Source organism: Sapajus apella, unplaced genomic scaffold, assembly GCF_009761245.1.
Source record: "Sapajus apella isolate SASKATOON/1434 unplaced genomic scaffold, GSC_monkey_1.0 scaffold169, whole genome shotgun sequence".
Taxonomy (NCBI): domain Eukaryota; kingdom Metazoa; phylum Chordata; class Mammalia; order Primates; family Cebidae; genus Sapajus; species Sapajus apella.
In genome coordinates this window covers 1,892,230-1,917,962 of record NW_022437109.1, presented here as the reverse complement: position 1 = coordinate 1,917,962, position 25,733 = coordinate 1,892,230, and the positions used below count along the sequence as shown (strand labels likewise).

The following is a 25,733-nucleotide window of genomic DNA, read 5'->3' as shown; positions in this document are numbered from 1 at the left end:
GCCTGTGATAGGCGCAGAGGTACTTTCATTTTAACAGGAGAGAAAGCAATATGTATAGATACAGTAGGTTTGTAGTTTTGATGGCGACAACATGGGGTCATCATGTCTGATTTTTCTCAGTAAAATATGATGCCAAGTTAGCTAATGTAAGGGGTATAAAGAAAAAGCATTGTGAAACTGTCATCTTGTAGGCTAGGAATCAAGTTTACTAGGGAAATGTAAGTAGGAGTTCTAGGCAAGGTTGAATGCCTAGAGAGTTTTATGGTCATTAATTTAAAATATAGCCAGTGAGCCTAGTTGTGTGGTTTTCCTCTGGAAACTTTGAGCTGCTCCAGATTAAATGTGGAAAAGGCAGATAGTTGGGTCCAACTAGGATTTGGGGAAATGGAAACCAGAGGAGAGTACTGGATCATGAGAAAGGTATTGGTGAATGAATTGGAGATTTGATGAGGCCAAAGAATGATTACAGAAGAGTATTAGTATAGGTAAATTCGAAGTTGAGAGGTAGTTAGTGGAGAAAGATATTTTGAATTCAAGATTTCTTGGGGGGTACAGATACTCGTAATGAAAAAGTTTAGGTTGTAATCATGGATGTGGGCGGTTGTAGTGAGTAGAAGAAAAGATGAGGATTGGTAAAGAGACCAGGATGTCAGATGAGTAATCCACAGTGATGTTAAAGTCACTGAAAATTTTGAAAAGAGAAGGAGAAAAAGGAGGACAAGTAAGCCAGAGCTAAAGTCGCTCAGGGAATAAAAGTGACCAGGAAAGGAGGTCAGGAGAAAACAGCGCGACTACATTATGAGCTTCTAAAATAGTGGAAATTTTGAAGGAAGAAGGCAAAGAAACGGTTACAAAACTACAGTGGGTATCACAGAAAATACCTATACCACCTCCTGGCCATGCCTGACAGAAGGAATACTGCAAAGGACTTGAAAACACTCTTATTTACCAATTACACTTCTAAAAGCTTACTCTATAGATATTCCTGTGCACGTACACAAAGATACTGAAGCAAGGATGTTCACTGAAGTAATAGCAAAAAACTAGGAACAAGCTAAATCTCTATCAATAGAGATTACCTAAACTAATCTCTAATACCTAAACTACAGTATAATACTACGTATTCTTTTTTTAATGACGTAAGTCTTCATGGGTGATATGCAAAACTTTCTAAGATATATTGGGTACAAAAGTAGGATATTATAACATTTCTTTTGCTTAAAAAAAAAAAAAACACGTGGGCGCGGGGGCTCATGCCTGTAATCTCAGCACTTTGGGAGGCCAAGGCGGGTGGATCACTTGAGGTCAGGAATTCGAGACCAGCCTGGCCAACATGGTGAAACCCCGTCTCTAGTAAAAATACAAAAATTAGTCAGGCATGGTGGCACACATCTGTAGTCCCAGCTACTCAGGAGGCTGAGGCAGGAGAATTGCTTGAACTCAGAAGGTGGAGGTTGCAGTGAGCCGAGATTGTGCCATTACACTCCACCCTGGGCGACAGAGCAAGACTCCATCTCAAAGACAAAACAAAACAAAAATGTGTACATGTATATAAATATGTGCTTAAATATATAAACGTATGCATATAATATATATAATATTTTTTTACGAGCACATATATGTATAAATATAGTTAACTTTTTTTTTTTTTTTTTTGAGACAGGGTCTGGCTCTGTCACCCAGACTGGAGAGCAGTGGCATGATCTCAGCTCACTACAGCCTCTACCTCTCAGGCTCAAGCCACCCACCTCAGCTTTCTGAGTAGCTGGGACTATAGTAACTAGCTAATTTTTGTATTTTCATAGAAACAAGGTTTTGCCATGCTGCTGGTCTCAAAATCCTGAGCTCAAGCAATCTGCCTGCCTCAGCCTCCCAAAGTGCTAGGATTACCAGCATGAGCCACCATGCCCTGCCTATAGTAACTGTTTCTGAAAGAATAATCAAGAACTTATTAATAGTTGTTACCTCTAGATACTGAAACAGCAGTTAGTTATATACCTATCTATCCTATCCACTAGTTATTGTATTAGGTATTGTAATCTCAAAATGAGTATTATGTTCTGTTAATCCTTGGGGTTTTCACAACATTTAACACAGTGATTTAGAAATAGTAGTTGTTCAATAGATGTTTGATAAATCCTGCAGGCATCTCTTTTAGTTGATATGCCAATATTTATAATTGGAAAATTTAAACCAGAGAATAAATTTAAGTGATGCTATAGAAAATTTAGATTTTCGAAATTCATAAATAACTCTATAAAACATTCTGGCTCTGCATTGACGTGACCACACTATCAGCTCTAGCCACTTTCTTGGCCCTTTATCATCATATTGAGAAGCATCCTTGATTATAGTGATATTTACTGTTATTTGTCTCATCATAATAGAAATTCTAGGTTTTATTGTTGTTGTAATAATAGAAAGTATCAAAGGAAATGTGGCAAGAACACAACTTTGCAAAACCAGAACACTGGTGGAAATTTTTTAGCCCTTAGCTATTAAATTAGTGTTTAAGCTGTTTGGCAGTATAGCTGTATCCACAAATTGGATTTGATCATTCTGCAGATGGGATTCTTGCATATCCTATTTTTCAAGCTAATTTTTTTTCTCACTCTAGAATTGCCTCTTGTCTCTGATAAAGGCAAGCAACTTTTTCATTTGGTGAGGAAATGGAGCTATATGATCATGCATTCCAGAATCAGTCAATTCAAAAAGGAAGTATTTTTCACGTTTACACAAATGTAATAGAATTTTGTTGCTACAGCTTATTTTTTGTTTCTGTGAAGCAGCAGTCCTTTTTCATTGACCTTTTTTCCTGTAGTAAATGCTAATAAGAACTGTATCATTTGTAAGTATATTCAAAAATTACAATTTTAGCCATAAATATAATTCTCCACAAAATAGATAAAATGTTGCCTTTTGAAAGTTTGTGTTTCCACCTAACTTAACCACATATAGAAATAATGTTAAAAACTCTCAACAAGTCTGGGCACTGTGGCTCATGCCTGTAATCCCAGTACTTTGGGAGGCCAAGGCAGGCAGATCACAAGGTCAAGAGTTCAAGACCAGCCTGGCCAACATAGTGAAACCCCATCGTTACTAAAAACATACAAAAATTAGCCAGGCATGGTGGTGGGCACCTGTAGTCTCAGCTATTCAGAAGGCTGGGGCAGGAGAATCACTTGAACCCAGGAGACAGAGGTTGTAGTGAGCCAAGATCACACCACTATACTCCAGCCTGTAAAAAAAAAAAAAAAAAAAACTCTCAACAAACTTGGTATTGAAGTCTATGACAAACCAACAGCCAACATCATACTGAATGGGCAAAGCTGAAAGCATTCCCCTTGAAAACCGGCACAAGACAAGGATGCCTCTCTTACCACTTCTATCCAACAGAGTGTTGGAAGTCCTAGCCACAGCAGTCAGGCAAGATAAATAAATAAAGAGCATCCAGACAGGAAGTCAAACTACCTCTTTGCAGACAACATGATTCTAGAAAACCCCATAGTCTCAGCCCAGAAGCTCCTTCAGCTGATAAACAACTTCAGCAAAGTTGCAGGATACAAAATCAGTGTACAAAAATCACTAGCATTCCTATACAGCAACAACAACCAAGCTGAAAGCCAAATCAGAAAGGCAATCCTATTCACAACTGCCACCAAAAAAATAAAATGCCTAGGAATACAGCTAACCAGGGAGGTGAAAGATCTCCACAGTGAGAATTACAAAACACTGTTCAAAGAAATCAGAGAAGCCACAAACAAATGGAAAAGCATCCCATGCCCATGGATAGGAAGAGTCAATATCATTAAAATGACTATACTACCCAAAGCATTTTACAGATTCAATGCTATTCCTATCTGACTACCAATGACATTCTTCACAGAACTAGAAAAAAATTATTTTATTTTATTTTATTTTTAATAGCCTATGGTACGTGGTATCCCCAGACGGTCTCCCATCCAAGTACTAACCAGGCCCCACCCTGCTTAGCTTCCAAGATCAGACAAGAGTGGGCATATTCAGGGTAGTATGGCTATAGAGAAAAAAATTATTTTAAAATTAATGTGGAACAAAAACAGAGCCCCAATAGCCAAGGCAATCCTAAGCAAAAAGAACAAAGCTGGGAGAATCACATTACCCAACTTCAAACTAACTACAAGGCTACAGTGACCAAAACAGCATGGTACGGGTATAAAAACAGGCACATAGTCTAATGGAATAGAATACAGAGCCCAGAAATACAGCCACACATCTACAACCATCTGATTTTTGACAAAACTGACAAAAACAAGCAATGGGGAAAAGACTCATTCAATAAATGATGCTGGGATAACTGGCTAGCCATATGCAGAAGACTGAAGCTGGGCCCCTTCCTTATATCATATACAAAAATCAACTCAAGATGGATTAAAGACAAATGTAAAACCTAAAACTATAAAAACCCTGGAAGACAACTTAGGTAGTACCATTCTGGACCTAGGAACAGGCAAAGATTTTATGACGAAGATGTCAAAAGCAATTACAACAAAAGCAAAAATTGACAAATGGGATCTAATTAAACTTAAGAGCTATTGCACAGCAAAAGAAACTATCAACAGAGTAAACAGACAATCTACAGAATAGGAGAAAATATTTACAAACTATACATCTGACAAAGGTCTAATATTCAGCATCTATAAAGAACTTAAACAAATTTACAAGAGAAAAACAACCCCATTAAAAAGTGGGAGGCCGAGGCAGGTAGATCACCTAAGTTCAGGAGTTCGAGAACATCTTGGCCATCATGGTGAAACCCCATGTCTACTAAAAATACAAAAGCTTAGGAGTGGTGGTCAGCACCTGTAATCCCAGCTACTCAGGAGGCTGAGGCATGAGAATCACTTGAACATGGGAGGCAGAGGTTGCAGTGAGCTAAGATCAGGCCATTATACACTAGCCTAGGCAACAGGAGCAAAACCCCGTCTTAAAAAAAAAATAAGTGGCCAAAGGACATGAGCAAATACTTCTCAAAGAAGACATACATGCAGCCAACAAGCATATGAAAAAAAACTTAGTATCACTGATCATAAGAGAAATGCAAATCAAAACCACAGTGAGATGCCATCTCACACCAGTCTGAATGGCTATTATTAAAAAGTCAAAAAATAGGCTGGGTGCGGTGGCTCACACCTGTTATCCCAGCACTTTGAGAGGCCAAGGTGGGTGGATCATGAGGTCAGAAGTTTGAGACCAGCCTGGCCAATATGGTGAAACCGCTTCTCTACTAAAAATACAAAAATTAGCTGAGCATGGTGGTGCATGCCTGTAATCCCAATTACACAGGAGGCTGAGGCAGGAGAATTGCTTGATCCCAGGAGGTGAAGGTTGCAGTGAGATGAGATTGTGCCATTGCACTCCAGCTCTGAGCAACAGAGCAAGACTCCATCTTGAGGGGGAAAAAAAAAAACGTCGAGAAATAACAGATCCTGGAGAGGTTGCAGAGAAAAGGGAACCCTTATACACTGTTGGTGGGAATGTAAATTAGTTCAACCATTGTGGAAAGCAGTATGGCAATTCCTCAAATAGCTAAAAGCAGAACTACCATTTGACCCAGCAATCCCATTACTGGGTATATATCCAGAGGAATATAACTCATTTTACCATAAGATACATGTGGCTGGGTGTGGTGGCTCACACCTGTAATCCCAGCACTTTGGGAGGCCAAGGCAGGTGGATCACCTGAGGTCAGAAGTTTGAGACCAGCCTGGCCAACATGGTGAAACCTCATTTCTACTAAAAAATACAAAAATTAGCTGGGTGTGGTGGTGGGAGCCTGTAATCTCAGCTACTGGGGAGGCTGAGGCAGGAAAGTTGCTTGAACCCAGGAGGCAGAGTGAGCCAAGACCATGCCACTGCACTCCAGCCTGGGCAACAGAGTGAGACTCCATCTCAAAAAAAAAAAAAAAAAAACATAGTGAAACCTCATCTCTACTAAAAATACAAAATTAGCCTGCATGTTGGTACACGCCTACTTGGGAGGCTGAGGCAGGAGAAATGCTTAAACCCAGGAGGCACAGATTGTGGTGAGCCAAGATTGTGCCATTGCACTCTAGCCTGGGCAACAATCGAAACTCCATCTCAAAAAAAAAAAAAAAAAAAGACATGCACTTGAGTGTTCATTACAGCACTGTTCACAATCTAAGACATGGAATCAACCCCTAAATGCCCACCAATGACAGACTGGATAATGAAAATGTACTTATACACCATGGAATATTAGGCAGCCATAAAAAAGAATGGGATTATGCCTTTTGTGGGAACATGGTTGGATCTGGAGGCCATCACCCTTAGCAAACTAACACGAAAAGAGAAAACTAAATACTGCATGTTCTTACTTATAAGTGGGAGCTAAATTATAAGAACTCAGGAACACAAGGAAATAGCAGACACTGGGGTATACTTGAGCAAGGAGGTTGAAAGGAGGGAGGGGAACAGAAAAGGTAACTATTGGGTACTGAGCTTAATGACTGGGTGATGTAATAATATGTACGACAGACAAACCCCCACGACACGTGTTTATGTAACAGACCTTCACATATACCCCCAAACCTAAGATAAAAATTTAAAAAAATAAATATTTCCAGAAATCCTATATGTTAATATTTTAATTTTTTAACAGAATAAGATATTATCCTTGATTATCCTTGTATATCTCTATACAGCATGAGCTAGCTGCTGTTTTCTAATGTTTGCTGTCTGCATTAATTAATGCTTTGGTTGCCATGGTGAATTACAGAACACAGGAAGATGCACACAAAGAATTGAACTTGTGTATTCCACTTAGCTTCAACCATCACATGAAAAAGATTTGCTATATGTTTTACCATTGGCCTTCTTGGAACATCTACTTTTAAAAGTCACTGGGAAAGGAATGAAAAGGGAAAATGTCAGTGGTATTTAAACATTTTTTTCATAGATGTTCTTCCTTAAGCCAGCTTGAATAAGTAGTAGGAGGCTCAGGAAAACATTTATTAATGTTTTCATAACCAAATGTGACATAGTCATCTTTGTGAGACATACAATTGAGCCAAATTCTAAGAGCCTATCCATGTATCTAGGTTTTGTCCTTATATTTATATAACCCTACACCCACAGTTTACCATCCATGACATTTTCTTTCCTCTCTAGTAGTAGTACAAAAATATCCTTTCACCCTGAAATGATTAGACTGAAGGACAGTGTTCTCTTGCCATGCTAAAAGCCCACTTGAGTTTATTCCTTCCCAGTTCTTGCCTTTCTTTTCTATAAGAGACAGATATATTCTGCAGGTAGGTGATGGTCAGAGGATAGCTATGGAGAAGCAATATCATTTTCCATGATGCTTTCATTTGTCTGCTCAACGGCTATTTAAATTGACTTATCAGATCAGGAGCTCAAAACAAAAGTGTTAACTGTCCGATTCTTCTCATTAGTCACCAAGATGGTCACTGTATCCCTGCACAGGAAAGTTTCTCTCTCTTCTTCTTAATAAAATATTCTATGCAATTCATTTATTTACTTAAGTAAATAAATTTGTTTGAGTAATCCATTTTGCAGTTTATCTTGAGTAAATATATATATTATTTTCCTATGTTTTTCTTTTTTGGGGTGAATATAATGTCCTTTTATTGTTTCTGAACACTTTAACTGCCTCTTATCTTCTTGCTTTTTACATAGTCTGTAACTACCACCCAGATAGTTACAACATTGACCAGAAGCCGGAAGGCATTCTACCAATAGTTTGATCAATGTTGTAACTATCTAGGTAGTTTTTCAGTCCTCATCTCCCTTCCTCCCTCCCCCCTTTTGGAGTCCCCATAGTTTCTTCTCTCCATCCTTATGTCCACGTGTACCTGCCATGTTAAACTCACATTTATAAGTGAGAACATGCTATATTTGATTTTTCTGCTTGAGAGTTATTTCACTTAGGATAATGGCCTCTTGCTCCATCCATTTTGCTGCAAAGGACATGATTTCATTCTTTTTTATGCCTGCTTAGTATTCCATGGTGTCGATATACCACATTTTCTTTATCCAGTCCACTGTTGGTAGTTACTTAGGTCAGTTCCATGGCTTTGCTATTGTATATAGTGCTGGGATAAACATGAGTGCGGGTGTCTTTTTTATATAATGATTTCCTTTCCTTTGGGTAGATACCCAGTAGTGGGATTTCTGGGTCGAATGGCAAGTTGTTTTTGTTTTTTCTTTTTCCTTTTTGAGACAGCATCTCATTCTCTTGCCCAGGCTGGATGGAGTGCAGTGGCACAGTCACAGCTCACTGCAGCCTTGACTCCCCAGGCTCAAGTGATCCTCCCATCTCAGTGCCCCCTCCCTGCCCCCTCCCTTGCTGAGTAGCTGAGACTACAGGCACACACCACCACACCGGGCTAATTAAAAAATTTTTTTTGTAGAGTCAGGGTCTTACAGTGTTGCCCAGGTTGATCCCAAGCTCCTTGGCTCAAGCAATCCACCTGCCTTGGCCTCCCAATGTGCTGGGATTATGGGCATAAGCCATCAGGCCCAGCCTTTTTGTTATTGTTGTTTTTAAGGAAGAAGTGGGGACATGAGCAAGGACGTACCCTGTGCATTCACTGCCCTCCCTGTGGCTTGATCACTAGTTCTATTTGTAGTTCTAGCTCCATTATGAGTTTGGAGCTAGTTCTATTTGAGCTAACTCCATCATGTTTTCCACAGAGGTTGAACTAATTTACATTCCCACCAACGGTATATGAGCATTCCCTTTTCTCTGCATCCATGCCAACATCTGTTGTTTTTGACTTTTTAATAAACCAAAATAGTAAGCGCCATATATGACAAACCTAAGCTAACATCATACTGAATGGGGAAATCATTGAAGCATTTTCCCTAAGAACTGGAACAAGAGAAGAATGTTCACTCTCACCACTCCTATTCAACATACTGAAAGTCCTTGCCAGAGCAATCTAATAAAAAGAAATATTAGACATTCAAATAGGAAAAGAATAAGTCAAATTATCTCTGTTCACATTCAATAGGATTGTATACTTAGAAAATCCTAAAGATCCCTCTAGAAGATTCCTAGACTTGATAAGTGACTTCATTAAAGTCTCAGGATACAAAATCAACATACAAAAATCAGTAACATTTTTATAGATCAATAAAATTCAAGCTGAGAATCAAAGTAAGAGCTCAGTCCCATTTACAATAGCCACATACAAAAAATACTTAGGAATATATTTAACAAAGGAAGTGAAAGATCTCTACATGGAGAACTACAAAACACTGATGAAAGAAATCATAGTTGACACAAACAAATGGAAAAACATCCCATGCTCATTGATTGGAAGAATCAATATTGTTAAAAATGATTATATTATCCAACACAGTCTACAGATTCAATACAATTCCTATCAAGTTACCAACATCATTCTTCACATTAGAAAAAGGAATCCTAAAGCTGATATGGAACCGAAGAAAGCCTAAATGGCCAAGGTGCTCCTAAGCAAAAAAACAAACCCAGAGTCACATTGCCTGACTTCAAATTATACTATTAGGCTATAGTAACTAAAACAGCATGGTACTGGTACAAAAACAGACACATAGATCAATGGAACAGAATAAAGCACCCAGGGAAAAAACCACTTACCTGCAACCAACTGATCTTCAATAAAGTCGACAAAAATAACAATGGGGAAAGGACACCCCACTGGATAAATGATGCTGGGAAAACTGGCCAGCCATACGCAGAAAAATGAAATTGGACTCCTATCTCTTACCATATACAAAAATTAACTCAGGATGGATTAAAGACCTAAATGTAAGACCTAAAACTATAAAAATCCTAGATGAAAACCTAGGAAAAACTCTTCTGGATATTGGTCTAGGCAAAGAATTTATGACAAAGATCCTGGAAGGAAATGCAACAAAAACAAAAATAGACAAATAGGACTTAATTAAACTAAAAAGCTTCTGCACAGCAAAAGAAATGATCAACAGAATCAATGGACAACCTACAAGTAATGCCTCTAACAAAGAACTAAACCACATCCTACAAGGAACGCAATAAGAAAAAACAACCTCATTAAAAACTGGTCAAAGGACACAAACAGACATTTCTCAAAAGAATTCTAAGTGGCCAATAAACACTTAAGAAAATACTCAACTTTACTGATCATCAGAGAAATACAAATTAAAACCACACTGAGATATCATCTTACACCAGTCAGAAAGTCAGAATGCCACTACTCTGGTTTACCTTCCTACCTGCTCTTCTGAAGCCTTTGTTATTTACGCGCTCTCTCTCTGACTCGCTAGCTGTCTCATTCTCTTCTCCCCATTCCCTCATTCTTTTTTGCTTCTGTACCGACTTTCCACAGCCTATAATCATACTCCATTTTATTTTGTTAAACAAATAATAAATGTAAAGCCTTTGGTCCTAGATTTTCCTCTAAGTTATGTCCTTCCCTTCATAGCCAGGCGTCTTAGATAAAGAAGCCCACAGTCACTGTCCCGTTTCTCAACTCTTCAATCCATGTAGCCTGGCTCCTTACACCACTACAACACACTAAAACATTTCTTGCAAAATCACAGTAGTAAATCCAGGGGACTCTCAATTCCCACCTTATTTTCCCCACTGCTCCATTTCACACTATTAACCATTCTTTTCTTCTTGAGACTCAGCTGGCCCTCAACCTCTCTCTCCTGATTCTCCTCCTACCTTTCTGAAACTGTTCTTCTCAGTTGCTAGTGCTAGCTACTCTTTTTACTTGTTTTGTAGTTGTTAGGGACTTGACAAAAAAATCTATTTTGGTTCTCTTCCCATTCTAGATGTTCTCCCTAGACAAAACTCATCTATTCCGATGGCTTCAGCTATCACATACTTGTGGAAAGCCCTAGACCTGAATACACAGATGTCTAGTGGGCATGTCCATTAGAATATTCCACAGTATCTAAAACATAACATGTTTTTGTCTTATTCTCCTTAAATGTCCTTTTTCTCAAACCGAAACTACTACACCTAGTTACTAAAACCAGAAAACAAAGTTATGGACTCCTTTACCCCTATCTATCCTCCACATTCAGTCATTGACCAAATACTGAAGAATATGTATTTTTTTTTGCCTGGATATCTAGTACCTCCTCTCCACCCTTTCTGGGATGTCTTTACTTCTAGCTTTCATCGTATCTTCCCAGAAGTCTTACACTAGCCTTTTATTCTCCAGCTTTTCCCAGCAATGACACCCAATTCATTCTTGCACAGCTGCTAAAACTATCCTTCAAAAAAGAAGGAAATTTGCCTGGGCGTGGTGCTTCACACCTGTAATCTCAGCACTTTGGGAGGCCAAGGCGGGCAGATCACCTGAGGTCAGGAGTTTGATACCCTTAGCCTGGCCAGTATGGCAAAATCCCATCTTTACTAAAAATATAAAAATTAGCCAGGTATGGTGACTTGCATCTGTAATTCCAGCTATTTGGGAGGCTGAGGCAGGAGAATAGCTTAACCCAGGAGGTGGAGGTTGCAGTGAGCCAAGATTGCCACTGCACTCCAGCCTGGGTGACAGAGCGAGACTCTGTCTCAGAAAAAAAAAATGCAGATTTGATCATGGTAACCTGTGAAAACCTTTCAGTGCTTCCCCCATGGCCTGTGAGATTTGAGGTTTTCTATGAGCTGGCTTATGCTTACTTCTTCCTCTTTCACTATGTCCTCAACTTCACTTCTGTCCCAAAGGAAGAGTTAGAGTGAGTCCAAAGCTTTTGGACCAAGCAACTAGAAAGCTAAAGTGACTATCAAGTAAGATAGGGAAAGCTGTAGGTAGAACAGGCTTAGGGAAGATTGGGGATTTGAACATCCAAATGGAAATGTCAAGTAGACAGATATTTAAGTGTGGAGTTTAGAAGAAAGGTCTGGGCTAGAGATGGAGATTTGGGAGCCATCAGCAGATAGATTTATTTACAACCAAAAAACTGGATGAGATTATCTAGGGAAGGAAATGTACTGTTTCTGCGTTAACTAGTAAGGTAACCACTTGCCAGTATGGCTGTTCACTTGAAATGTGGCTAGTGCTACAGAGGAATTAAACATTTAATTTTATTTTGATTAAATTTAAACAGCCATAAGTGGCAAGTGGTCACTATATTGAATGGAGCAGATGGAGGGAAGGAGTTTAGATGGAGAAGAAAGGAGGGCCAATGGCTGGGCTTTGGGCATTCCACCATTAAGAGGTCATGGAGATGAAGTGGGACCATCAAAGGATACTGAAAAGTAGCAAGCGTAAAAAAACCAGCTATGTAATTCTCTGGAGACCAAGTGAAGAAGGTATATCCAGAAGGAGCAAGTGATCAACTTAGATGTTGCTGACAAGTCAAGTAGGATGAAACTTCTGCCTCAGATCACCAGCTGTTAGTTTCATAAGGAGCCAGTAACCTAGATCCCTACCATGCACAGTTCACAGTGGGATTTGCACTCCTACAAGAATCTAATGCCTCCACTGATCTGAGAGGAGGTGGAGCTCAGGCCCTAATACCCGCTGCTCACCTCCTGTTGTGTCCCCCTCCAGTTCCTAGCAGACCACAGACTGGTATTGGTCCTCAGCCTGGAACTGGGGACCCTTATCATAATTGACACTCTACCATAACAACCTCTTCATCATTGGTAGGTTGTATAACCGTTTGATTTTTTTTTTTTTTTTTTTTTTGGTAGATGGAGTCTCACTCTGTCACCCAGGCTGGAGTGCAGTGCCATGATCTTGGCTCACTGCAACCTTCACCTCCTGTGTTCAAGTGATTCTCCTGCCTAAGCCTCCAAAGTAGCTGGGATTACAGGCACCTGCCACTACACCTAGATAATTTTTGTATTTTTAGTAAAGACAGAGTTTCACCATGTTGGCCAGCATGGTCTCGAACTCCTGACCTCAAGTGATCCACCCACCTCGGCCTCCCAAAGTGCATACAGGCATGAGCCACCATACCCTCCCTTGTGTAACTTTTACTGGGGAATCTCTGCAATTTAGAGACTATCTGAACATTTAAAAATAGCCAAAAATAGCTGATTCTGTTTCAGTGAAGTCTCACAAGAACAAATACTCTCTCCGTTAATTCCTTCAAGGTATTTTAGAAAGAGAGAGACAGACAAGCAGGAAGGAAGGGTAGGGTTGGGTTTTTTCTTCATGATTTATACAGAAGCATGTATACTCCTTGATTAAAGATGTTTCTAGTTAGTTTTGTGCAATAACATTCAAAATGAATGCTTCTGCTTGATATAGTTTTAGTGTCCAATGAGTGTCCAATTTAACGAAATTACTTGCCTGGTAGGATTAATTAATTTTATCTTCTTTTGATGGCATGAGAAAAGAAGAACAGGACAAACATTAATAGTTTTGAAAATAATTTGATCTCCTTCTTGGTGATATCTACAGAAGGAGCTAATAGGAGGAGCATTCACTTTTGTTATGAAGCCATTTTTATAAGGATTGAAACAGGAAACAGTAAAACAACACAGTGCTACCCAAATGAAAGTAGTGACTGGGCTGATGTGTTAACGTGTCCAGCATTTGCTATGTTCACATTTGTTTGTTTATTTGTTTCCATGGCTTCTGTTTCTTGGTTTATCCAAAGACTCAGAAAAAATATTTTTAAGAAAAGATGGAGTTCCTAGAAGCACCATTAATTTGTGTGTCCCATTCTTTTTTTTACATTCAAAATACTAAATGTTTCTAGTACCCATGTTTTGGGGATATCCAGATATGCCAGTTCTTTCAAAAATGCTTTGAGGTCCTTGGACAGAGGCCATTGTAATAGCACTGTACTAAGTATTTGACAAAGGGCTTATAAATGAAAGCAGATGTGTAATATTAATATAAACATAAAATACTGCTGTATTGATATCATGTCACAGTGAGGCACTCTGTACCCTCTTGAATATAAAATAATATTTCTACATTTGGTTCCAGCAAACACTATTGTGCTATTCTGAAATCCAAAGCACAGAAATTATAAGACATCCGCTCATAAACAGAAAGCAAATCACTATTCAGCATTTCCTGCCCTGTTTCCTGCCAATTTCAGATAATTAAAACTTTTTTTAAACCTTTTATTCTATTCTGCTTTAATTCTGCTTCCTCCACCAAAAAAAAGGAAGGTTTAGAAAGTAAAACTCTGTGTATATAAGTCGCAGCCCTTTTTTTTTCTTATCCTGTGATAATATCTCATTCTTCGTTATTGCAGACCTCAGGATATCATTGTGTTTGTAATTGGAGGAGCCACCTATGAAGAGGCTCTAACAGTTTATAACCTGAACCGCACCACTCCTGGAGTGAGGATTGTCCTGGGAGGCACCACAGTGCACAACACGAAAAGGTAAAAGAGAATATTCATTCTACAACTGTGTCCTCTTTCCCAGAGGATAAAGCTTACATTCGCTATATGTGGGAAAAATTTGGTCAGTACTAACCAAACTGCTGTAGACCGAAGTGCTCTGGTGTTTGCAGTACCCAGAATAATTTAAGAGTTTGTGAGAAAAAGGATCTATAGTACTTATGTTTGTTACATTCATAAATCTCTTTATTAGGTCAGAGACCTAGAAAGAAAGAACCATCCTACACTGTTAACAATTTGTATATCCTGTGTTCAAAAAAGGTGAAACCCTTGGAACTACTTAATAACCAGAGGCTTACACTTTCAAATACTTAAACATAATGGTATTGAAGTTTGTGAGTTTTTCTCTTTTGTTGATTAACTTTATTCACTTGGTAAGTATTCAGTAAGAAGAATACAAAGATGAATAATCCAAAGATCTTACCTCAAGCCGTTGTCTATTGGGAAAGAACACTTAAAAATAAAAGAAAATAAGTGCCTAGAGAGGCAGATAAAAGAGCCAAGAGCTCTCAGAGTGACTAAGAGAAATTAGCAAATGTTTCATATGGAAGATAGTATATTAGCTGAGCCTTGGGTGAACATGGGCATATGAAGTGAGAGTACATTCTAGGTAGAGCTAACCACATGAACAAGTTATAAAAGCTGTAGGCAACATATATACACACAGAACAGCAAATTGTGTGTGATAAAGTGAAAAGATGACTGAATGCCATAATTGTGGAAGGCCTTGAACACCAGACTTAGGAGTTTCTACTTTTTTATATAGAAAATGGGGAATTATTGAAAGCAGTGATTACAAGTAAGTCACAGTGTTTTAGGAACATTGATTTCACAGCTAAACGGTAGGTAGGAGAGGAAGAAACTAGAGAACCATGACATGATTGTTGAATCTAAAGATTAGGGACCCAGAGAGATCCATGTTGAGCCATGTATGCATGGATAATTGGGAGTCATTAAAAGTATTCGTATACTTTTTTATTTTGTATGATCATTTGGTTTTTAATATAACTTTTCTCCTTTATTGCGGAAGTCATATATGCATATTCTGAATTTTTAATTCAGAAAGTACAAAGAGAAAAAAGGCTTCCACAATCTAACCACTGTTACATTTTAGTGAAAGCTTTTTTTTCTAAGCCTGTTTAGATGTTTATGTGAGTGTGTGGGCAGAGAGGGATCTCATTGTATGTCCTGTCTTTTAACTTACATTTTGCAGCCTGATGTAAACATTTTCTAGTGTTAAATATATAATCATTCATTAAACAAATATTTATTGGAGAGTAACATTCCTTGGGTTTGAATCCTGATTTCCCTCTTACTATTTTTGTGAACTTGGGCAAATTACTAACCTCTTTGTTAGCGTCCAGAACTCACTGGCCATTTATATATTTCTTTTGTGAATTGCTAGTTCATGTTCTTTGCCCATTTCACAATTGGGGTATTCCTTTTTTTTCTTAATTTTTTACAATTTTTATATATGTAAATAAAGTTATTGGCCTTTTGTCTATTATATTTTACAAATCTTTTTCCTTATAGAAAAATATAATTATATTTTTGTTTTATACTATTCACAATGTTTTGTGTATAAAAGTTTTGTTGTTGTTAGTATTTTAATTTTATATAGTCACAGCTACCAGTGATTTCTGCCTTTGGTGTCACGCCTAGAAAATTCTTTCCTACCCAAGATTATATAAATACTAATATGCATTTTAAAAATTATTTTTAGGATACATATTTAACATACCTTTACAAGCTATCAGAATTTTATTGGTGTAAGCTGTTCTGTGGGGTTTCCTTTTATAACTTCTAGAGAAATATTACAGTGAGGGTCTTATTTCTTCTTGACACCAAATACATCATGTCTTTCCCAACACCATTTCTACAATTCTCCAGACACCAACTGGATATCTAGCACTTCAATTCAATTCTAACAGTGTCTACCTAGAGTTAGCATCTCATCTCGAAGTTAAAAGGGCTTCATCCCACAAGACCACCCCCACTTCAGATGCCAGTCACAAGTCCCAGACCACCCATATTTCTGAGTGACTGGCTGTAAATCAGGGGTTCCCATGACCCCTTCCTCAGGTTTGATAATTTACTGAAACAGATCACACAACTCAGGAAAACACTTCACTACATTTGCCAGGTATTATAAAGGATACAACTGAGGAACAGCCAAATGGAAGAGATACATAGGGCAAGGTATAGGGGTGGGGTGTGGAGTCTCCATGCCCACTTCAGGAACACCACCCCGACCCCAGCACTTTGATATGTTCACCAACCCAGAAACTCTTGGAACCCTATTGAGTAGGGGTTTTTATGGAGGTTTCATTATGTGGGCATGCTTGATTAAATCCTTAGCCCCTGGTGATTGATTGAGGCTGCAGCTGTTTCCCCTGCCCTGGAGCTTCAGGGATGGGGCTGAAAATTTGAAGTTTCTTATTAAGGCTTGGTCTTTCAGGCCACTAGCCCTCATCCTGAAGCTACCTAGAGGCCCATCAAGAGTTACCTCATTGAAACAAAAGATACTCCCATCACTCTCAGTACTTAGAAAATTCCTAGGGACTTAGGAGCTCTGTGCCAAGAATGGGGACAAAGAGACCAAATATCTTTCTATGATACCACATACATACACTTATACATAGGTACTTCATTACGTACGGAAAAGTGTATACATGATAAACAGCACAGTAAAATATTGCAAAGTGAATTTATCTATGAAATGTCCACTGAGTGTAATGATCAAGAAATAGCACGTTACCAGCATCCCCAGAAGTCTTTCTTATGCCTCATGCTCCCTCCTTGTCACAGTTCCCTGCAAAGTATTCATTTTTGTGCCTTCTGTCACTGTAGATTAGTTTTACTTGTTCTTAAAAGATATTTGTTGACCAAAAGAAGAAATAGGCCGAATGCAGTGGCTCACACGTGTAATATCAGCACTTTGGGAGGGTAAGGTTGGTGAATCATTTGAGCTCAGGAGTTTAACACCAGCCTGGCCAACATGGTGAAACCCCGTCTCTACTAAAAACACAAAAATTAGCTGCACATGGTAGTGGGCACCTGTAGTCCCAGCTACTCGGGAAGCTGAGGCAGGAAAATCGCTTGAAACTGGGAGGTAGAGGTTGCAGTGAGCTAAGATCACACCACAGCACTCCAGCCTAGGCAACAAACATCCTTTTAAATGAATATATCACTTCTTTAGAAAGTAAGAGGAATTGCCAAGGGTCAGCACAAAAAGGGAACCAAAACTAAGTTTGATAAGTATAAACTGATGCTACGACTCTCTAATAGGCATGTGCCAGTGTTATTAAACAAGAGCACTATGTTTTAGTAGCCACGGAGGCTCACAAATAATACAAGAATCTTAAAATGTTTTAACTCTAATCACCTTCCTCCCAATTTATACACTATCATTGTCCAGTGTTTTGGTTTTACCTTTTCAAAATTCCCAAATTAATCATTATTTTCAAAAGTTAATGTTTATTTATATTTACCTGCATATTTCCCCCCCTTTTCCCCTCTACTTTGTTTCTTTCCTCCTGGCTCTTCCTTCGATCCAATTTTCTTCTTACTAAAGACCATTCTTGCCCGAATCCCATGCCTATAATCCCAGCATTTTAGGAGGCTGAAGTGGGCAGATCACTTGAGGTCAGGGATTCAAGACCAGCCTGGCCAACATGAAATCACATCTCTACTAAAAAATACAAAAATTAGCCAGGCATAGTGGCACATACCTGTAATCCCAGCTTCTCAGGAGGCTGACACTAGAGAATTGCTTGAACCAGGGAGGTGGGGGTTGCAGTAAACCAAGATCGAGCCACTGCACTCCAGCCTGGGCAACAGAGCAAGACACCATCTTTAAAAAAAAAAAAAAAATTATATATATATATGGGGGGGGAGAGAGAGAGAGAGAGAGAGAGCAGATACTATATGTTAGGCACTGTACTGAAAGTACTTTAAATATATTAACTCATTGAATCCTCACATGAAGTTTGTACTACTATTATCTCTACTCTATATATGGAAACTGAGGTACAGAGAGATGAACCTACTCAAGTAGACATGACTAGTAAGAGATGGAGCCAATTTTGGAAGCCAGAACCCATGCTTTTAATCACTATGCATTTCCTTCCTGAGTATTACCTGAATGCCTGATACTGCATTATTCTCTAAATAATATTTAATAATTTAGGATTCAAAAGGTCTTATTTATTACTTGATGGTAGCCATAAAAGATTTTGTCTTCTTGATCCAAATGAGTTCTTTCATGAATGGTTATTGTTAATGTTATTGTTAATCATAATCTTTTAAATAGGCTTTCATGTCAGAATTCAAAAAGATTAATTGACCTTTAAGTACTTCCTCTGAGAGTTAATATTTCTCACTGAGTAGCCCAATGGCCAGTGCCTAAGAATTGTAGCATCATCCCTTTAATTTGAAATATCAGCAGGTTAAAATTAAATGTATATCTCCATTTAAAAAATAAGTAAGGGGGCCAGGCACGGTGGCTCACCCCTGTAATCCCAGCACTTTGGGAGGTGAAGGCGGGCAGATCGCCTGAGGTCAGGAGTTTGAGACCAGCCTGGCCAACATGGGGAAACCCTGTCTCTACTAAAAATACAAAAAGTAGTTGGGTGTGGTGTTGGGCACCTGTAGTCCCAGCTACTCAGGAGGCTAAGGCAGGAGAATCATTTAAACCCAGGGGGCAGCAGTTGCAGTAAGCCAAGATCACACCACTACATTCCAGCCTGGGCAACAAGAACGAGACTCCATCTCAAAAAAAAAAAAAAGTACATAAGTAAATAAATAAAAATAATTAAAAATAAGTTGGGGGTTGGGCTTGGTGGCTCAGGACTGTAATCCCAGCACTTTGGGAACCTGAGGTGGGCAGATTGTTTGAACTCAGTTTGAGACCAGTCTGGGCAATGTGGTGAAACTCCGTCTGTATCAAAAATACAAAAAAATAGCCAGGCGCAGCGGTGCCACCTGTGGTCTCAGGTACTTGGGAGGCTGAGGTGGGAGAATTGCTTGAGTCAAGGAGGTGGAGGCTATAGTGAGCCAAGATTGCATCACTGTACTCCACCCTGGGTGACAGAGCAAGACCCTGTCTCAAAATAAATAATCTAGAAAGATAGATTAGTAAAGATTTTTATATGTCTTTGTAATTTAGTCATATTACATACAAAACTGCACGTTTTAGTTGTGTTTGACGAATGGCTGGGCACAGTGGTTTATGCCTGTAATCCCAACACCTTGGGATGCCGAGGCAGGTGGATCACAGGATCAGAAGATCAAGACCAGCCTGGCCAAGATGGTGAAACCCCATCTCTACTAAAAATATAAAAATTAGCCAGGTGTGGTGGCGTGAGCCTGTAATCCCCCCTACTCAGGAGGCTCAGGTAGAGAATTGCCTGAACCCAGGAGATGAAAGTTGCAGTGAACCGAGATCACACCACTGTACTCCAGTCTGGATGACAGAGCAAGACTCTGTCTCAAAAAAGAAAAAAAAAAAAAAAGACGTATTTAACTAATTAATAGTGCTATTGGCTGGGCATTGTAGCTCACACCTGTAATCTCAGCACTTTGGGAGGCCAAGGTGAGCATATCACTTGAGGCCAGGAGTTCAAGACCAGCCTGGCCAACATGGTGAAATCTCGTCTCTACTAAAAAATACAAAAATCAGTCGAGTATGGTGGTGCGTGCCTGTAATCCTAGTTACTCAGGAGGCTGAGGCATGAGAATCACTTGAACCCAGGAGGCAGAAGTTGTAGTGAGCTGAGATGGCACTGTTGCATTCCAGCCTGGGCGACAGGGCAAGACCCTGTCTCAAAAAAAAAAAAAAAGTACTATGAATTTTTATTTTCTGTTAAAAAAAAAGGGGGGGGGTCCTTAGATAATTAGTATCCAAGTTCCTAACAAATCACCTTCTTTTTTTTTTTTGAGATGAAGTCTTGCTCTGTCGCTCAGGCTGGAGTGCAGTGGCGTGATCTTGGCTCACTGCAACCTCTGCCTCCCTGGTTCAAGCAATTCTCCTGCCTCAGCCTCCAGAATAGCTGGGACTACAGGCACAGACCACCACACCTGGCTATTTTTTGTATTTTTGGTAGAGACGGGGTTTCACCATATTGGCCAGGGTGGTTTCAAACCCCTGACCTCAAGTGATCCACCTGCCTTGGCCTCCCAAAATGCTGGGATTACAGGCATGAGCCACCACGCCCAGCCTCAACAAATCATCTTTTATGTAAAATAAAGAAGGTAAGGCATACCTGCAAAGGCTTTATGCTAGATTCTTCCATCTGTTGTCAGTGTTGGTATCTCTGTGTGACCTAATAGCATGCTAAGCAGTATCTTAGCATTAAAGATTCAATAAAATTTTGGACAGAATTGTTCACTGGTTTCCTGACCAATGAAACTTTCATGAAGAGGGAGTTGCTATGGTAATCACTAAATGGGAAAAAAAATTAGTTGATTTTTGTAATACATAAATGATTTAATATCCAGTGTTTATAGTTTACTTTTATAAATATATATAGCCTCTAGCCAATAAATAAATAGTGAATTTATCAGTAAGAAGATAATGGAAATTTCTATTTCCAAGGCCAGTTATTGTAATGGCTTAAGTCATTGAAAGCAATAGTTTCAGCTTTGAATGGAAAGGTTCAATTTTCATGATGAATGTAGGTTACCTTGGATATTACTAACATACTTAGTAAGCTTACAACTCTTAATACAGATTGAAATCATAGACTCTCAGTAATGAAAAGGCTAATGTTTTCTAAAAATCAGTTTATACCTGGATATAGTAGATAGTAGAGCTGCAGTGAACCAGCAATAAAGACCTTGATATGGAGGAGAAAACATTGACTAATTTGCTTCTGTGAATTATTAGGGTTTAATTTCATGGGGGTTTTATTGCATAATTTTCTCTGTAATATGTGGGTTATTTCTAAGGTAACAGGCCAAAGGAATAAATGACAAAAATATAGCCTTGATCTCAAGAGCTCTGCAGCACAGAAGTAGCTTTTTGAGAGACTAGGGAGATTAGAAAATGGTACACGTTTAGATTTGCCATGATATATGCTCTCCTTTTATACTTAGAGTCATGTAAATTGTGGTATGGGTGGCTATGTCTTACATGGATTTGTCTTACATGTCTTACATCCAAATCCATGGATTTGGATTAGTGCGTATCCCAATAAACAGGAAAGGATGATATATTGTCGCTGTGAGTGTGATGTACTAATAACACAGAAGCTACTAGCCTTCCAGAATAGAAAATGCCTGTTGGGGGATATTTCTGGAATACAGGTCACTTGGTTTCCCTGTTGCAACTCTTAAGTAAAATCTGAGATTACTGCAGATTTTTTCTGCGGTCAAATTTCAGAACTACCACCTACTAGTTTTTATTTTTATTTTTTTCACTTAATGTAATGGGTAGAAGGGTCAAAATTGATCTCCTGCATCCCAAAAAATAATAGGTACCTTTACCCATCAGGTAGCAATTTTAACAACCTTCAACCTGGTTTCTCTATATCTGTTTCTAACATACATCAAGATAACTTTTACTGTAAATTGAAACAAAATCTTAGTTGTAAATAAAACTTAAAAGAATAGAAAGAAATTATTCCTTTCCTCCCTAGTATATTTCCAAAAATGAACCTAAGTTTTAGTGTGAGAATAAGGCCTTTGTATAAGTACGCTCATCTTAAGCCAGAAGGTGCCTGAAGATACAGATCCCTTAGATCCTAGAAGGAAATATACATTAGTTTATTCTGAAATTCAAGTTGCCATTCAAAGTTATTACTTTAAAGTGGCTCTTTCTTACATACTTTATTTCTTTAAAACAATTCTTTGGCAATAATATTTTTTAGTGATTCAGGCACTGGTTGTAATGAAGCAGAGTTCTATACATGCAGGCCTTCTGTAGTTGTATGATTTGTTTCTATAGGGCCTGCTCTAATTAGCTGTAATTGTGATTATCTTTGTTTAGATTTAAACACCATTTAAAATAGAAGGCATGCATTTGCTGCTAAGACACCAAGGAACTTTGCAGAAGCTAATTATCTCCTTAGCAACATTCTTAATAAAACTGCCTTCTAAATAAAGAGAAGCAGTCAATATTTCTTCTCTTTCATAACCATATGAAGTTTAATATGAATTTTGTATTACTTGCCTTTTTCATTTCATATATAATGAAATACACAGATATAAAATGTAGTAACCAATTACAGAGACTTCTTTAAAGGTATAACTATCATGCTTTTTTGAAGGCAGAGAACCTGCCCTGAAAAAGAATCTGACCTGAACACATGCTGTCCTAAGCAGTTAGTGTGTCTCTGGGTCTATGCAGGTTTGCCGTGTACAGACTATACAGTATTATCTCCTGTCTCAGTATTTGCCCTTCTTATGGAATTACTTTCCTTCCCCTTACTTTCCTCCTCTTCATTTGTCTCATTAGTCATATTAACCAAATATATATTCACTTGTCGAGGAGGGGGAATGTCAAATTTCAATGTCTAGGAATTATATATGGCATGAGTCATTGCTATAGCATCACAGATATTTTTCATTAGCATCTATGTAGTCACGAGTTCTAGTTATGAGTTCTGTAAGAGATAAATATTTATTGAACATGTGAGAACAACATAAAGTCAATAGTTTGTTCAGTCAGCTATTTACTGAGCATTGGGATACCTACATGAGTAAAACAAAGATCCTAACCCTTGTGAAGCTTTCATTTTAATGCAAGGGGAGACAGAAATAAACAACAAACTTAACAAATAAGTATATTTTATAGTAAATCAGTATGTAATAAATGCAGTAGGGGGACAGGGAATGTGGAACTGCGTAAAGGGAAATTGATAGTGCTTGGGGACAGTTGCTGTAGGCTACACTACTCAGTATGGTGTCAGGAAAGCCCTCCTTAAGAAGAGATGTGTGTAGGCCAGGCGTGATGGCTCATGCCTATAATCCCAGCACTCTGGGAGGCCAAGGCAGGCAGATCACCTGAGGTCAAGAGTTCAAGGCCAGCCTGATCAATGTGACGAAACTCCATCTCTACTAAAAATACAAAAATTAGCCAGGCATGGTAGTGCACGCCTATAATCCCAGCTACATGGGAGGCTGAGGCAGGAGAATTGCCCGAACCCAGGATGCAGAGGTTGCAGTGTGCGAGATCGAGCCACTACACTCTAGCCTGGGCGACAGAAGGAAGAGATATGTGCAAAGACTTGAAGGAGGTGAGGGAGTAAGCCAAACAGATTGAGGGAGAAGGTATTCCAGGCACAGCTACAGCGGTGGCCGAAGAATCATGCAGTGCATTGGAGGAACTGCAAGGAGGCTGGTGAGTCTGAATGGAGTGAGCAAGAGGAGAAGTAGAAAGAATTGCAGTCTGAGAGGCATCAATATCTGGAGCTGTTCCTGGAGGGCCTTATAGACTGTAAGAACTGCTTTTCCCTATGAATTAGAGAGCACGTTTGCGTTGGGTTTTCAAAAATGTTTTTATTGAGATATAATTTACGGACTATACAAGTCACCCATTTAAGTATAAAATTCAGTGGTTTTTAGTATAGTCACAGATATATTCAACCACTATCACAGTCAATTTTAGAACATTTTCATTGGCTGGGCGTGGTGGCTCATGCCTGTAATCCCAGCACTTTGGGAGGCTGAGGTGGGTGGATCACCTGAGGTCAGAAGTTCGAGACCAGCCTGGCCAACATGGTGAAGCCCCATCTCTACTAAAAATACAAAAATTAGCTGGGCATGGTTGGCACATGCCTGTAATCCCAGCTACTCGGGAGACTGAGGCAGGGGAATTGCTTGAACCAAGAAGGTGGAGGTTGCATCAAACCATTGCCCTCCAGCCTGGGCAGCAAGAGTGAAACTCCTTCTCAAAAAAAAAAACATTTTTATCATATGAAAAAATACCCCCCCTCCAGCCCTAAGAAACCACTAATCAACCTTCTGTCTCTATAAATGTCCCCATTCTGAGCATTGCATGTGAATGGAATCATATAATATGTATTCTTTTGTGACTGGCTTCTTTCACTTAGCACAGCGTTTTCAAGGTTCCTCCATGTTGTAACATACATCAGTACTTCATCCTTTTTATGACTGAATAATATTTCACTGTACTCATGTATGTGTTTTATTTATCTGTTCATCAATTGATGGACATTTGTTCCCATCTTTTGGCTGTTATAAATAATGCTGCCACACACTTTATGTACAAGTTTTTGTGTGTGTTATAGGGTTTTAAGCAGAGCCGTAACACCTGACTTATGTTTTAGAAGGATCTTTCAAAACTAATGTGAATTAAGAGAATTATCCACCAAAATGAACATTTGCTTATAAAAATGCAAATTTCTAGATGTAGTTAAACAAACTATACCCACTGTTTTATTCAACTGAGCCATTATCATAGTTTTCCAAAGCACATGATCCTACCTTGCAAATAAATGAGCATCTTGGTTTGGGTTTTGAGCTGGCCTGCCTTATCATTTCACAAGTCAATCAATATTAAAGAGTTCTAGTCCCTGCCAGAAGCAATTGACACCTTTAAGTTAACAATTGATACCTTTAAGTTAGCTGTGTGAGCTGAGAGGCCAAGAACCCAATCCATATAGATGGAATTGTTATCCTAACAGGCAAAAATCCCTGCCTTCATGGGATTCGAGATAGAAGTAGAAGGGAAACAGGAGGTGAGGTGAATTTATTAGCCAACAGTGCTGCCATTGCTTGAGCACTACCTGAGCTTTATTTAGTCCCCAGTACTTCTTAAAACTTTTGACAAGTAGAAAGACATATCCTGCTAGAAGATGGTGCGAGATCAACAATTCTCTCATTGCCAGATTCCCTTTCAAGCCAATAATAATTACTGTACATAGACATTCTTTGTCATACTACTAGATTAAACTAAGCCCTCATTAGCTATAAACCTGAAAATAATTAAAGATCCCATTGTCAATTATTTTCCCCATAAGTAGCAAAGACAGATAGTTCTGGCACACAGATAAAGGAAAATAGGCATTCCCTCGACCAAGTAATTCATGCTCATTGTTAAAAGAAAATGAGGCCGGGCGCAGTGCCTCATGCCTATAATCCCAGCACTTTGGGAGGCCAAGGTGGATGGATCACAAAGTCAGAGGTTCGAGACCAGCCTGGCCAACGTGGTGAAACCTCGTCTCTACTAAAAATAGAAAAATTAGCCAGGCATGGTGGCATGCACCTGTTTTCCCAGCTACTCAGGAGGCTGACGCAAGAGAATTGCTTGAACCCAGGAGGCAGAGATTGCAGTAACCCAGGGTTGCGCTATTGCACTCCAGCCTGGATGACAAAGCAAGACTCCATCTTGAAAAAAA

The 25,733-nt window shown here is 38.9% G+C and overlaps 1 protein-coding gene and 1 pseudogene across 6 annotated transcripts in view; one reads left to right on the top strand and one right to left on the bottom strand.

The window, feature by feature from the left end:
* Positions 1-25,733, top strand: part of VPS45 (vacuolar protein sorting 45 homolog) — an 82,489-nt gene that overhangs the window by 33,470 nt on the left and 23,286 nt on the right. For 5 of the 6 annotated variants that reach the window (XM_032267447.1, XM_032267443.1, XM_032267445.1 and 2 more), the window contains one exon: positions 14,224-14,355. In XM_032267447.1, coding sequence (XP_032123338.1) covers positions 14,224-14,355 — 132 coding nt within the window. Of the gene's footprint in view, positions 1-2,617; positions 2,955-14,223; positions 14,356-25,733 lie in introns of those variants that run through there. The other variant, XM_032267448.1, reaches the window with a different exon arrangement.
* On the bottom strand, positions 3,926-4,044 carry LOC116542560 (annotated as a pseudogene).